This window comes from Cottoperca gobio, chromosome 19, assembly GCF_900634415.1.
Source record: "Cottoperca gobio chromosome 19, fCotGob3.1, whole genome shotgun sequence".
NCBI classification, from domain to species: Eukaryota; Metazoa; Chordata; class Actinopteri; order Perciformes; family Bovichtidae; genus Cottoperca; species Cottoperca gobio.
Window position 1 is genome coordinate 15,107,772 of NC_041373.1, and position 15,598 is coordinate 15,123,369.

Genomic DNA, 15,598 nt, shown 5'->3' on the forward strand with positions numbered 1-15,598 from the left:
CTATAAATGTGAAACACATAATCCAAATCTAAATATGTCAACAAGATGTAACTCAATGACATTATTTTTATTTTGTTGTCGTTGTTTGTCTTGTTAAATCAAGAACACACACACACACACTGCTACCCCACAAACATGTCAAACATTACATTATATCACAGAATAGGAATGGAAAAATAAAATAATTCTCATGCTTTTGTGGGGGGGGGGGGAAGCATTTCGGTAGCACTGCACAGTTTGACTTATTGTTCATGTGGCACACATATATCAATGTATATATGTGTTGTAATAGCACAGTAATAACACACTGTAGCCACCAGGCACTAAAGATAAAACTTCATTTTATTCTGCACCATGTGCCAGATAGTAAAGTAGTTTGTGGATTACTCATGAACACTCCTCCTTCACTGTGACGTTGAGTAAATCTATAATTCAGATGTATGTAATTACAACTGGTATTATTAAATGTGTATTTGTGTGGATTAATCCTGTTACATAACCACTTAATGATGCCTTCAAGTGCAATCTTTCACAGTGAAACATGTACAGCTTATCTGTCTTTTGCTGTAGTTTCTTTTAAGACAGGCTTGAGGTTTGATCACACAAGAATTGAATTAAAAACAATATAAAATATTGGAGAATATATTGCACATTTTTACTTCTCAGGTGTTCAGACAAAAGCAGAAGACAGCCGAGGTTAGTTCAGCATCTTGTCCTGATAGTCCCGGCATAACCTGTCAAAATGTTTAGATTTAGAAGACGACAAGCCCGTAGTTAGTTCTTCTATAAAACTGTCTGTCTTACATCTCAAATTATTACAGATGATAAATGAAAGTTACAACCACAACCTGTAAACTGCAGCCTCTATTAGAAAAGTCGCTAAAGGTTGGACATCGTGAGGAAGAACGTGAGACAAATGAACACAATACAGAAATCATTCATTTGCAAGTGAGTTGATTTACTTTGAGAGGGTGAATGAGCAATACTTATCATTCATACAAAATGTATATTACTTTGAAGAAATGTGCAAACAAAGCTTTAATAAAGGATGCCTTAACATGCTCTCGGATGCTGGCATTTGGAAAAATATACAGTTAGAAATATATACACATCCAAGAGTAGCACTTCTACATACTCAGTGTGGGCATTAGCAAGAATCTGCTTGCATAGTTAAGTGCATGCATAAGCAATTTATCATGCAACAAACTGTCATATACTTCATGAGTGGTGATCTCTTATTCTCAGTCTATGTCAGTGCGTTCAGTGTTACTCTGCGATGCAAGCTAAAGATGTGCACAAGCTGTGATGTCACATGTGACGACAGAAGACGGGCTGACTCAAACATCCCATAATGCTCTATGTACATGTATGGTGTTTTCAGCCAAGGCATCCCAGCTGTCTTTGAATATGTGCGCGTATAGTGGCTTTTTTGTTTTTGTTTTTACATTAACCCTGTGTTCATCTGAGAGGAATGTTTGGAGATGTCTGGCAGTCTGAAGAGGCTGATCCCCCATGAGGAACATGGGCGCTGCAGTTTAAGTGTTGGCATCAGCAGCTGGAGGGCAGAGGTGGTGACGGGCGGGAGGTTGTCTGAGGGGGTAACAGGTCATTTACTGGTAAATAAAACACAAACATTTAAGAACTTTTACGAACCAACGTCTCCAGACATTTAACAACACATGCTTCATTCCTGCACTTTTCCCCCCTCGGGCCTCTCAGCGACAGTTTTGATTCTGGCTGCGCAAAAACACTTCTTAAAAGGCTGCATCAAACTACATCAAGGAGCATATGTAAACAGCAGTTCAGGTTAAATAGGCTAAATTGTGTTTGACTTGAAATTACATTTTTAGTGCTTAATAAATATTAAAATTTAATTATAAATTTACCAACACCTGCAGTTATACAATTCAGATTACATACTTTGATTATCTGAGGCACTGATGTTTGTTGACATGTGGCTCTCGATACTGACGAAGAGAGCTGTACATAAAGATTTTTGGAAATGATTCACTGCATCAGCATGTTAAAAATTGCCAGTAAACTTCCTTTGGTGACTGAGTTGTCCGTGTTTGATGTATCTCAAAAGTTGCTTTCCATCATCATATGCGCTTTCCATATTGTGCAAAGTCACTTTTATTTTCACCTCCTACTGAGATGTACTTCTTCCGACTATGCTACAGACAGAACAAGGCAATAATTTCAATACATGTGCAGTCCATGCTTATTTACAATACAGTATATATTCCTCAAAATCAATGCAATCCATACAAAGTGCTTTGTTAAAATCCATTCCTAAATAACTATTTAACAATGTGGACGGTAAGAGTCCGGTATGGCAGCTGGTATTCAGTAACCACTGAAAAGCTACAGGTGCTTTAAAGATGTTTGTCAGACGCTGGGGTCGACTTTTGATGGTTAAAACACCTCAGAGCTGCACGAGAGAGATTGTTATCAGGCCTTTAAAATAATGTCACTTGGCCCTCTGGCTAGTTTGTGTAATGGGGATCTTCCTGGACGGCATTGTCTTTTTAGCAGGCTCTTTCTTCAAAGGGTCTTTTGCATTGGCGGAGGACTGGGTGGTTGTTTCTGCTCCCGAGAGCTTGGACTTTGTGGAGGGCAGCAGTGAATGCTTAGCTGCAGCGGACGCCTTAGAGGATTCCTTGTCTTTGGCTGTGGTCACATGACTCTGGGCCTCTGAAGCCACATTTTGGGCTTTCTTGCTCGCCCCGTGTGGGATTCCCTCTCGAGCTGCGTCCCCACCTCCATCCTCTGGACTCGCTTTAGCCTCTACCACCCCTGCTTTCCCACCATCAGCTGACTTACGGGTCTCTTTGGGCCTCAAGGCAGTTTTAAAGAAGGATAAACCTTTGTCCTCTGTCTTAATGTTCCTTGGAGGCCCCCTTGATGGCGGGGCTGCAGAGGTAACACCGACACTCGAGGATCTGAGACTAGTAATGGAGGAGCTACTGCTCGAGCTGCGACCCGGTGGCCTGTTCTCCACAGCACGGCCCGGCCTGCCCTCCGCTCTAATAGCAGCACTCGACCTAGAGGGAGGCCCTCCTTGGTTAACCTTATTTTCTGCGTTAGTCCGTGATGATTCACGACTCGTGCTCCTGTCTGCTGCTTTAGTCCGTCCTGAGGCTGAGCTTTTCTCGCCTCCCCCTCTGGGTGATGTCCTCCTCTGAGGGTGTGAGCTTTGTAATCCTGGAGAACCATTCTTCCTCTGTTGGGCAGAGTCCGGGTGTAATACCTCCGGGGTTTGGGATGACCCTTTCTTGGAGGGGGTCGCTGTTCTCGAGGAACCGGCCTTGCTAGTTTTAGGCGGTCCATCACTTTTGTCCTTGGGGGTTGCTGCTGATGCTGCACTCTTGGTCTGTGTTCGAGACGGCAACTTGTCAATGGCCGGGGATGCAGGAGACAGAGAGCTGGATGACGTTGAGGAGGTGGCAGGACGCTTCTTGGGACTTGCTGAGGTCCTTTTAACACCGGCGCTATCTGCAGCTCCATTTCTCGGTTTCAGGTCCTTTGCAGCGGCGCTGTGTCGAGGACTGACCTGCTCAGCAGACGTGACTACATTGTTGTTGTCCCCAGCCTGGGTGGAGCTCTTCTGCTCGGACCTGCGCCACAGCCTTGGAGTGAACCTGCTCTATCAGCCTCCTACTGTCTGAATTACCATCCAAAGCTGCGAGGGCCGACTTGCTTCCTGACGCTCTGTCTGGTTTAGGTGACCCAGAGAAGCAGGAGGCGGTATCAGCCACCTCTCCTATCCTCTCCAGCGTCGGGGAGGAGTGAGGCTCCAGGGAGAAGCGCGAGGGAGAGTTGGAACGGAGTTGGAGCTTAGCAGAGTGGGACCAGGATGGTTTAGTGCAATTTTCACTTAGCACCAGTGGGCTGGCAATGGAAGATCTGGAGGAGAATGTTTGTCTTTGCATACCTCTTACTGAGGGCCGGCTCGATAAGCCTGCATGGTAGAAAGAAACACATCAATATAAGATTCTTCAAGACAATATTCATATTTGTCACCTTGAAAACAAGTGGGAAACCGTGTGTAGTAGGAGGAGTCTATATCACCGTCATCTTCGCTCCGTTCACCAGCAAACTCGGCGGACTCCGAGAGGGAGGCCAGTGAGGTGCGTCTGGAGGACCCAGAGGAGGCTTGGCTCGGTGGACGGCTGCCCATCAGCCGACTGATCCAGTGCTCACACAAAGAGGAACTGGTGGATCCTGAAGTCCCAAACAGACAGCGGCTGAACATGTATAATATATTTAAACATGTATATAAGAGATTGTACGAGCTTATAATGAATAAATATTACCTCCCACAGAACTGTTGGCAGACCAGGATGGAATTGTTGCACGTCTTTGATAAAACAAGATGTAGCCCGTCTGCTTGCAGACCTCATCTTCAGCTATGGGCTGAACATCGCTGTCATCAAAGCAATACCACTGTCCATCTATGGAGTTCTTACAGTGAGCTGCAAGACACAGCGAAATATTAGAAAGATCTTGGAAACATTTTAGGAAACATTTTAAGACAGTTATGTATTTGTATTTTCATTTACGAAACACAAACCTGAACATTGGATAAAGCCAGGTTCAAAATGCTTGTTTCATTTGTTGACATATTAGAGGTAAAGGTTTTTACAGAGGGAATTTTACATATCTTCATAAATCAGAAAATGCTGTCAACAGCCATAACAAGTCAATGTTTAGGAATAAAATGTTGTATCAATCCGGCTATCAATGATATATTAACAAACCCCTCAGTAAACACCTTGAGAATATAGATGGGGATGAGAGGGAATGTTTAGTGTATATAAGTGCTGCTGAAGTGGAGATTTCTGGCTAAGACTATAATTCTGAGAGCCTTTAAATATATGTGTTGTAAGGTCAATACATTGTGTGAAACTTCACAGTTGATGACTTACGTTAAGACAATTATTTTTTGTATTTCAAGTTTTCTGAAACATTTAAATACGCTTATTCTTATACTAACCTTTAGTGAATTCAGAAGAAACTTACAGACAAAATTAGACAAAGTGTAGTAATATAAAAAACCTTAATTAGAATGTTGGATGTTTTCTTTCCATTAGTCTGAAAGAAGAAATGCTATGGAAGCAAAATAGCTCCAAACTCTCAACATTGACCGGTGCATGAAGGAACGAGTGTGTCTCGCCTTAATACAACAACAGGCCGAAGCTTATTGGTTGTTGGTGTTGCTCGGCTACCTGTGTAGTGTCCTCCCTGCATGGTCCCATGATGATTACACACGGCGTACAGGTCATAAAGATAGTCCTCCGGGTCACGGCCCATCCCATAAGGCCGTCTCCAGGGTGACCAGTGGGAGGGGAGACTCCAGCTGCTCTGGCTCCTCTTCACCATATGAGGAGCCATGTCCATGCCCGTGAGCGGGAACTTCACCATGTTCTGCATCTTCATTCTTCGATCCCCATCCTGAAGTTTTGACACATTCATGGCATTTAATATGAAAATATTTATTTTTTTCTTTTGGAAATCTTAACATTTTGGCACCTTTATTGGTCTGCGTGAGTACCTGTCTGAAGCGCTTCAGGTGAAGTATGAGGATGTCTGGCAGGGTCCACAGACTGAGCTTGATGCTTCCCTGCTGAAGCTGCTTGCAGTGCGGGCATCGCCATGCATCATCAGGAGCGAGCTGAAATTAATGTGAAGAATAACGTGTTATTAAAGAGTCAACTCTTCACGCTCTATTCTTTTTGTTTTACCTGTTAACACTTGTGTTTTTTCTGAATAATAAAAGGTGTGAATGATGCCATTTTTTTAAACATTTCATAAAGATTATTATATAGCAAGAATAGAATAGCATAGGAATGTAATACATTAACTGAATTAACTTTTGATGAAGTGCTCCTTTACAGGTTGAGAACATACAGTCTCAGCCTACATGATACAGAGTCTCAGCCTACATGATACAGAGTCTCAGCCTACATGATACAGACTCTCAGTCTACATGATACAGAGTCTCAGTCTACATGATACATAGTCTCAGCCTACATGATACAGAGTCTCAGCCTACATGATACAGACTCTCAGTCTACATGATACAGAGTCTCAGTCTACATGATACATAGTCTCAGCCTACATGATACAGTGTCTCAGCCTACATGATACAGAGTCTCAGCCTACATGATACAGAGTCTCAGTCTACATGATACAGAGTCTCAGTCTACATGATACAGACTCTCAGTCTACATGATACAGAGTCTCAGTCTACATGATACAGTGTCTCAGCCTACATGATACAGAGTCTCAGTCTACATGATACAGTGTCTCAGTCTACATGACACAGAGTCTCAGCCTACATGATACAGAGTCTCAGCCTACATGATACAGTGTCTCAGCCTACATGATACAGTGTCTCAGCCTACATGATACAGAGTCTCAGTCTACATGATACAGTCTCAGTCTACATGATACAGAGTCTCAGTCTACATGATACAGTGTCTCAGCCTACATGATACAGAGTCTCAGTCTACATGATACAGAGTCTCAGTCTACATGATACAGTCTCAGTCTACATGATACAGAGTCTCAGTCTACATGATACAGAGTCTCAGTCTACATGATTCAGTCTCAGTCTACATGATACAGTCTCAGTCTACATGATACAGAGTCTCAGCCTACATGATACAGAGTCTCAGTCTACATGATACAGTGTCTCAGTCTACATGACACAGAGTCTCAGCCTACATGATACAGAGTCTCAGCCTACATGATACAGAGTCTCAGTCTACATGATACAGTGTCTCAGTCTACATGATACAGAGTCTCAGCCTACATGATACAGAGTCTCAGTCTACAGGATACAGAGTCTCAGCCTACATGATACAGAGTCTCAGTCTACATGATACAGAGTCTCAGCCTACATGATACAGAGTCTCAGCCTACATGATACAGTGTCTCAGCCTACATGATACAGTGTCTCAGCCTACATACAGAGTCTCAGTCTACATGATACAGTCTCAGTCTACATGATACAGAGTCTCAGTCTACATGATACAGAGTCTCAGCCTACATGATACAGAGTATCAGCCTACATGATACAGAGTCTCAGTCTACATGATACAGAGTATCAGCCTACATGATACAGAGTATCAGCCTACATGATACAGAGTCTCAGTCTACATGATACAGAGTCTCAGTCTACATGATACAGTCTCAGTCTACATGATACAGTCTCAGTCTACATGATACAGAGTCTCAGTCTACATGATACAGTCTCAGTCTACATGATACAGTCTCAGTCTACATGATACAGTCTCAGCCTACATGATACAGAGTCTCAGTCTACATGATACAGAGTCTCAGTCTACATGATACAGTCTCAGCCTACATGATACAGAGTCTCATCCTACATGATACAGAGTCTCAGTCTACATGATACAGTCTCAGCCTACATGATACAGAGTCTCAGTCTACATGATACAGAGTCTCAGTCTACATGATACAGTCTCAGTCTACATGATACAGAGTCTCAGTCTACATGATACAGAGTATCAGTCTACATGATACAGAGTCTCAGCCTACATGATACAGAGTTTCAGTCTACATGATACAGTGTCTCAGTCTACATGATACAGAGTCTCAGTCTACATGATACAGAGTATCAGTCTACATGATACAGTGTCTCAGTCTACATGATACAGAGTATCAGTCTACATGATACAGAGTCTCAACCTACATGATACAGAGTCTCAGTCTACATGATACAGTCTCAGTCTACATGATACAGTCTCAGCCTACATGATACAGTGTCTCAGTCTACATGATACAGAGTCTCAGCCTACATGATACAGAGTCTCAGCCTACATGATACAGTGTCTCAGTCTACATGATACAGTCTCAGCCTACATGATACAGTGTCTCAGTCTATATGATACAGTCTCAGCCTACATGATACAGAGTCTCAGCCTACATGATACAGTGTCTCAGCCTACATGATACAGTCTCAGCCTACATGATACAGAGTCTCAGCCTACATGATACAGGTCTCAGCCTACATGATACAGAGTCTCAGCCTACCTGCTCCTCTTTGGTGTAGAGTTGAAAGCACTGGGCGAGTGAGCAGGTCTGAGGCTGCAGGTGTTGCTCCTTTACTTGACGCACGCTTTCAGCATCTGGGATGTATTCATCCTCGGTCCTTTTGAACAGACTGCGGGCATGAGACGGCACAGGTCACAGAGGGATGACACGGACACTTCAAAAGACATTTACATCATGTATTTGTGCCCGTCACACATCCGCCCCGAGCGAAACGAAGTGCGTGCGATTTCAGCTTCAGACGTCACTTACTAGTCTTTCGTCTCCTTGTCCCATTCCACAACAATCTTGACATGAGGTGGCCCTCCAGGACCGCAAGACTTGTATGCCCTATTGAAAATTAGATTAAGAGAACCTTATGTTTGTCATTTAGGTCTGGTGAGACTAATAAGCAGAGTTATAGGAGTACAGAATGATTCAAGGCTACACTGCATTACGTTTTTAATTAATTAATTAATTAATTTTAAAGTTGGCCAAACTTTAACCTCAATGAAGTTGAGGGTCTATACAGCAGAGAAGCAAATATCATCATTTTATATATCCATGCAACAGCCACAGAGGTCAAAACATTCTTAGAAGAAATCTATCAAATCGGACTGTTATACAACTCAGGAGATATTCTGACCGCTCAAGAGTCGGCCTACATACTGTGAAGCTCTTCAATCAACTGTAAGTGGATTGAACTCACTGCAGGGTTTATATAAAGACCATTCAAGTGCGTACACTACCCCCTGGTGGCGATAAGTGACATTACCTCTCCACAGAGGGATGGCAGAGCGGCTGCTCCTCCTGAGGCAAGAGATATGTGATTCCAACCACTCCGACCACACGCAAAGTGAAGGGCCCTACCTACAGACCATCAAGGATGAGACATTTAAAAAAAAAAAAAAAACATGACGCGTGGTTAAAAGATTATTCAAATCAAAGTGTGTGTATTGAGTGTTTGCACCTGCACAAAGACTCCAGGGCGCAAAAGATGCCGCATCTTCTCCAAGATCTCTTTCTGGAGTACATCCCATGTCACTGTGCGCTCCAAATACAGAATAAATGGATTACCAAACCTGCAGGAATTACAAAAGCAAAGAAACACACCGGCATCAGTTTGAAAGTTTACTTTGGGATAATGATTGAAACCTTCACGAGTTGTTTGTTCGATACCTGCGTCCTTGTTGTCCAGCGCAGGCTCTGTTACACACCAGCAGGACAATCTTCTCAGCCTGCCCACTGTTCTTATTGGGACTCTGAGGCGGGGTCGTCGGCTCTTGTATTTGTGTGGATATCCTATTATTATCTGTGCCATACTTTATGTTGTTCTGGTTGAGATTTGCATGTGGGCTCCCTGTAAAGAAAGATATAAATGTGAAATGGTTATTTATTTAAATACTCAAAAATCAACCCCACGTGTGTGTAGCAGCTGTCTGAATAAAGCATTTCCTCCCATGTTAGTCAATTTCTAATCTAATCTCGACTCCTACCGGCTTAATAAGACAAAAAGCTAAACTCATTTCTGGGGAACAAACAGGATGTTGTACCGCCTCGCTTGGAGCGGATCTGCTCCGGTCTGAATAGCTCAGGTGTCTCGAAGGCAAATATGGAGTCGCTCTCCTGAATGACCTCAAGGTCGTCGTCGTCGTCACAGAAGGAGCGGTGGAAGCCGTCAAAGTACATTTCGGTGAGGACGATCTGAGCAGAGACGGGGAAGAAAAGCAGCGTGGTGTGGATTAATTAACGTGATGCAAATGTGTGAACAAAAAGGAGGTGCTTCTGAAAACACAATACATAGAGATAGATATTCATAAAGCACTGATGATATGTTCTACAAACCTGACCGCCAAATTGTCTCATGGCTCACTGGAAACACTCAAAGCAGCACACCCTATCTTTAATCCTCTAATCATCCATCGGCCTGAAATAAAAGGGACGTTTGTAATAAGTCAGCACCTGTTGGGCAGGGATTTTGGTCTCTTGGGCCACAGCTTGTCTCAGCCTGGACACGGTGCCAGAAAGAGGCACCGCCACCCCGACTCTCATGCAGTGGGAGCACTTTCCTTGGTACACCACCGTCACGTACAGGGGCCTGCAACACACAAAATGAATTGTGGATTTCATAACCGCGGCTGGACTGATGTTTCAAAGATAGACAGCGTTTTCTAATTTTAACTTTCTCCTGTCACACTTTTATCATTATTCTTTTTAATTCTGGGTTCAGACTGGGTCTTGTCTCGTTTGTATTTTTTTTGGATGCGGGGACTTTTTTCTTTTCTTTTTTCGTCTGATAGATATTGTCTCACTCGTAAAGCAGATGCACAGTCGCCTTACCGTGTGTGAGGTACCGGGATTGGCAGTGAGATGCAGAGGAAAGGATCAAAGGTGTTGCTCTGTTTCTGGCAGTGAGGGCAAGTCAAGGAGGACCTACAAAGAGACATGATGAGAAAATTGTTATTGTAGTTCAATGTTTTGGGAGATACACTTGCACAGCCTTAACTTAATTCCTCTAGCAGCAACTTTAAAGCTCAACAATTAAAATTGTTTGTGTGTGATCACGATCGATTCTGCTCTTAGGACGCACGAGGAAAGTTGTGTTCTCTGAAGAAGGCCGTGGGATATGGTCAAAAGCCACGGAAAAACCTAGTAAGTCAACCTTAAGTTCACAAAGCTCTTACGTGTTTGGCTTATGTCAGACCTTTTCCAGACAGTTCTCTTGACATAGCTTTGTTTTATTACTTTTAGATAATTAACATTATTGTTAACGGTAGTAAATCAGTATTTACAGTCCGTATAACCTGATTACATATCAGCAGTTGAAAGTTTCACCTGTATTGTGCCTGAAACAACTCCTGTACAAAAGAACCAGGCGCTGGTAGTGGAGATCCTTCAGGGGGGTTTTCCTCTTCTACTGGAGGCTGAGGAAACAAACAAATACATTATAATGTATGTTACATGAGAAGAAAACTACAATACTTTGAGTTAAAGTACTCGGTTACATTCCATCACTGGTTCTACGTCGCTGTTTACCTTCCTGGGCGGTCCGATGTCCGGGTGGATGATATGGTTGAGGTCTTCGTGAACTCGATCCAGCAGCCAGAGGAGGAACTCCTGCGCGTCGTGTTGGGAGTTACCCTTGAACTGCAGGGCGCTCTTGGACACCACATTCTGCAGCAGGACAAAAAACAAACAAAGGATGGTTCGAGCTCCTAAAACAAAGATGATTTCTGTCGACATTCACGCCGCATCATAAAATATTCAACACTTTGTTCGACCAGGGTGATGATCAGCACAATGCGAAAGGTCAGCAAGAGGAGCGGGCGATGGTGAGACGCAGAGAAGCTTTTTAAAACCAGGACAGGGGCGGAAAATCGACAGCGTAACCTCACTGACAATTAGCTAAAGGAGATAAAAGAGTGTGTAGGCTACAGAGCCACACAGGCAGCTGTAACGTCACCTCCACAGGCTATCAAATGTCACGCAAGGTCAAAGATGTGAGGGGACTGTGCACTATGTGCCTTCCCCAGTCTGTCCCGTGGGACCTTCTCTCTCATCCTGAAGGCATTACCAATGCAGCCTCAGCGTTTTGTACAAGATGTGGAGCAAATAAAAAAAACTAGCCTTCCTTCTGTGGCTCGGCAACAGAGCGTGTCTGTTAGTGAAGCTACATGTACGGACATTTAGTCAAACATACAAGGAGTCATATCTAATATATATATATTAAACAGTGTGAGAAGAAACTGATTATTCCTTACAAATAATTCCTTTCTAATCAGGTACTCGTTTGATTTCCCTATAATACACTAAGGATTATTTGTATCATCTATAATACTCTGCAGATTATTTTCTAGATGAATCGATTTAATCGTTTGGTTTGTAAAATGTCAGGAAATAGAGTCAAACTTTCTTTAAATGTCTAAAATCCAACGATATTCAGTTTAATTTGATATGAAAAACACACTTGAGAGGCTGGAAAACAGCATTTTATACCATTTTCGCATAATAATAATAAATCTGATCGTTTTATCCACCATTGATTTCAGATACCTTGTGTTGTTTACACACTAGCACCTCGTGTTGGCTCTGTTTCACCATCACATCGTCTCTGAACGTCTCTTTGTGTAGCTCGTGTGCAGCTTTGGATGTTGTTGCAGAAACACCCTCGAAACAATGGCTTCTGGGAGAACACAGACTCTGACACGCAGCGGATAATTCCCCTGTGTTGTTATTACGGATGTCTTCCTAATGATCTTTAAGTGCTCTCAGTTTAAGCTCAGATTGTGGTCTGAGGAGAAACCGTCACATGTCATGCTGAGCTGAAATGTTGCACGAACCACAAAAACAGCATGCTTCGCCAAAGTTCAGTTTCTACAGCATGAGGAATGAAGCTCTACAAATGATGATGTTACTAAACAAAACAATGTTCATAAGCATTATAAAAGATTAGCTTTTGGATATAGAGACAGGATTCCTAGTTTATCCCTAATGAAACACTAAGTTTGACAAATATTGTGTATATACAAAGTGCCTGATAGTCTGGGTTTTCAATCTATTTCCCAACTGAGTTCAACAGATCCAAGGCCGGGGGAGAGGATAATCTATATCCAATCAGACAGTTTGTACTTTGGCTGGAAACCAAGGCAGAAAAAAAAAAGAGGACAGAAATAGTAACACTGTCAAGACTAAGCAATGTGTTGTATTGTCCCTTTTCAATTTGAGTTCCTCTCTGTTGTGTATTTTGAACTTTTGAAAGAAGAAAAAATAGGTTATCAGACGTAAAAATAAAAGCATCGCCGTTCGCCAAAGAACAAAGCTTTGTGACAGGCGGTGCTGAGAGAACGGGTTTATGTGGCGAAGCGATGAACAAGCAGACGAGGCTGCAACAAAAGCTGATAAGTGTGGGACAGACAATAAAGCCGTTCCCAAAACAGTTTTATTACAGCTGACTGAAACAGCCTTTTAAGGAAAGAAGTGTAACAGTAACAGCGACTTCACCTGTTTCATTAGGATTTATTACCCTGTAAAAAGGCTTATTGGAAGTGTAAATATTACATCAACTGAAATCGGGACCGTGAGCTGTGCTGGAACCGGATTCCTTGAGTGACATCATGTATAAAATGTGATTTAAGATAATCATGTGAGACAACAGACTAACCACTGATGCAATATGAGAAGATACAGCATCCAGAGGCTTGTTGACAAGCAAAGCAGTCAGTCAAGGCCGGAGCGTAATCACTGCATCTGATCCTGTCTGCAATTATTCTGACGGACGGAAAATTCATATTTTCTATACTAACCAGTGGGACTAAGATGTCAGTTTTGGCAGAGCACAGAAAATATGTTTTGTTTTTTAAAGTAGGATTTTTGCAGCATAGATGCTACTGTTCATATATTATCCTTAATGGTAGGATAAAGGCACACACTGGGGCTGAGCTGCTAGCCAATGAGGCCATTTCTAACTGTCACACTGGTGAATTAGACTAAAGATGCTCACTGAAACAATAACAAAGATTTGAGCTCTAGGCTCCTGATAACAGAAGAAAAACAATAACTTGAGAAGATCTTCATAACCTGACATCTCTAGTTTGTTTCAAGTTCCTCTGCGAGTATTAAAATAGATCAGGGGCACTGAACTTTATCCTAGTCAGGATCTAATTTGGGTTGATATGCACCACATAGCCAGCCCCTCTATATCCACATATGCACATTTTGTGTAAGTTGTTGTGAGATACATTTTTGAACCCAATAACATGATTAAGACTCACAGTGTGTGTCCCTGCATGATGCACAGCCTACCTTGAAGTCTCTGCTGTGCTGAGGTGTGTACTCGAAGGTCCACAGAGCCCGAACCAGACCGGACAGCTGCTCAGTCACCTCCCCTGCATCCTGCTGCTGCTGCTGGCTCCCCTTCTTCTGCACCAGCACCCCGTTGGACTTGGCCTTGTCGCTGCTGCTGCTGGTCGTCTCTCCGCCTTTAAACTGCTCCAGAGCCAGATACTCGGCGAACAGCTCCGTGTTGCTCAGGCACTGCAAGATAGCGTTCATGAAGCAGGTGTTGCCGTGGTTCTTGAGTCCGGCGACACCCGGCACCTTGTCTCCGAAGGGGAAACCCCCGCAGTCGCTGTCGTCGGACGGGAGAGACCCTCCGGTGGTGGTGGGGATCGAACTCGCGTCGTCCTTCTCGTCCTCGGCGGCCTGCTCGTCGGTGCTGAAATGAGACAGAGTCGACAGAGTCCGCAGAACTCTGTTCATAAAGCTCCCAACGGAGCGCACCGAGCTTCTCCGGAAGAGTTTTTTACTGAAGGATTTCTTCTCCTTGTTACTGACAACTTTCGACATGATCGGTCTTGATGGCTTTTCTTTCCCGCTTTTTACGCCTTAATTAATTCCAGAAAGGGCCCCCTGTTTTCAGAGCATCGCCTCATCCTTCGTGCACAAGTGACAGCTCCTTCACTTTATGTTTCACACAAGGCCCGAGCATATTTCACAGAAACGCAAAAGGCCTGGCAGTTGTGTGGGGGATCATAGGCTATCACATGGAGACGGTCGAGTAGCATCAAATCAGCCCACTTGCAACACTGCGTCGGATTGCGTAAACAGCCTCCATGGAGAGCCGCTGTCAGGGCGCTTTACATGAACGCACGGGGTCGTCCCGCAACAGCCAGCAGCCATCATCCTCTCGAGCGGTCGGTCCGGTGACATAACATCACCTGTGTCATTGTTCAGACACAAAAACAAGGCGCTGTGCTCGAGTATCAGTGTCTGTCGGGCATACACAATCAAATCAACCATTCACAATTGGGCTGAGAGTGAGAGGAATTCCTCATCATTTATTAAAGAAACCGCAGCTCCACCCTTTTAAAATACATTTCTTCACCTTCTCTGGTCATCGGATCCACGATGATGTTGAAAACGCACCGCTTGGTGATATTTACCCCCCCCCCCCCCCCCCATCAAGTGGATGTCTTCGCTAGATCGCGCCCACAGTGCTCGCAGGAGCTCTGCCAAAGTGATGAGGAACAGCCCGACCGGAGCGGCACAGCCCGCCGCTCCCTCGCGTTTTGCCGCCGCGGAGCATCTCTTCGTGTGCCAGAAGAGAAAGGTGCACGTTTCGGTAATCCCCCCCCCCAGGTGCGAAAGTTTTTTTTTTTTTTTTCTTCTTCTTCCCCCAGTGCTTGGTCTCACTCTCCGTCCGTGCGCCTTAAATCCACCTCCGGATGGGATTCATGGCGAGGCCGCTTCTCCCGTCTCCATCCTCATCTGTAGGCAGCGATGATACTGCAGGCAGGGCGGTAACGGCTGACGTCAGGGCCAAACACTGGTCCATGTTGGAGGAGAGCAGGTACAGCGGCATGTGATGCTGGATGATGCTCCGTCTCTGGACAGCATGGACACTGATGAGCGCCATTACACAAAATAAAAAGAGTTTATTATACATTATATAAGATAGTAATTATATTAGGACACGCTGCAACTATGAAACCGAACAGAGCTTACCATCAGTCAGTGTGACTGTCCCTTTAGGGCGATTAAT

General features: G+C 43.8%; 1 protein-coding gene across 1 annotated transcript; it reads right to left on the reverse strand.

Annotated features, from left to right (window-relative positions):
* Positions 1-324: 324 nt before the first annotated feature.
* On the reverse strand, positions 325-15,432 carry LOC115024437 (ubiquitin carboxyl-terminal hydrolase 31-like). Its single transcript, XM_029455972.1, is given in 17 exon segments — positions 325-3,616; positions 3,618-3,961; positions 4,072-4,224; positions 4,317-4,475; positions 5,229-5,454; positions 5,555-5,674; positions 8,062-8,191; positions 8,332-8,409; positions 8,834-8,928; positions 9,029-9,140; positions 9,238-9,418; positions 9,612-9,762; positions 10,021-10,156; positions 10,399-10,491; positions 10,894-10,982; positions 11,095-11,232; positions 13,861-15,432. Coding segments are annotated over 17 exon segments (3,894 nt in total). The 5' UTR covers positions 14,404-15,432; the 3' UTR covers positions 325-2,470.
* Between the last annotated feature and the right edge of the window lie 166 nt (positions 15,433-15,598).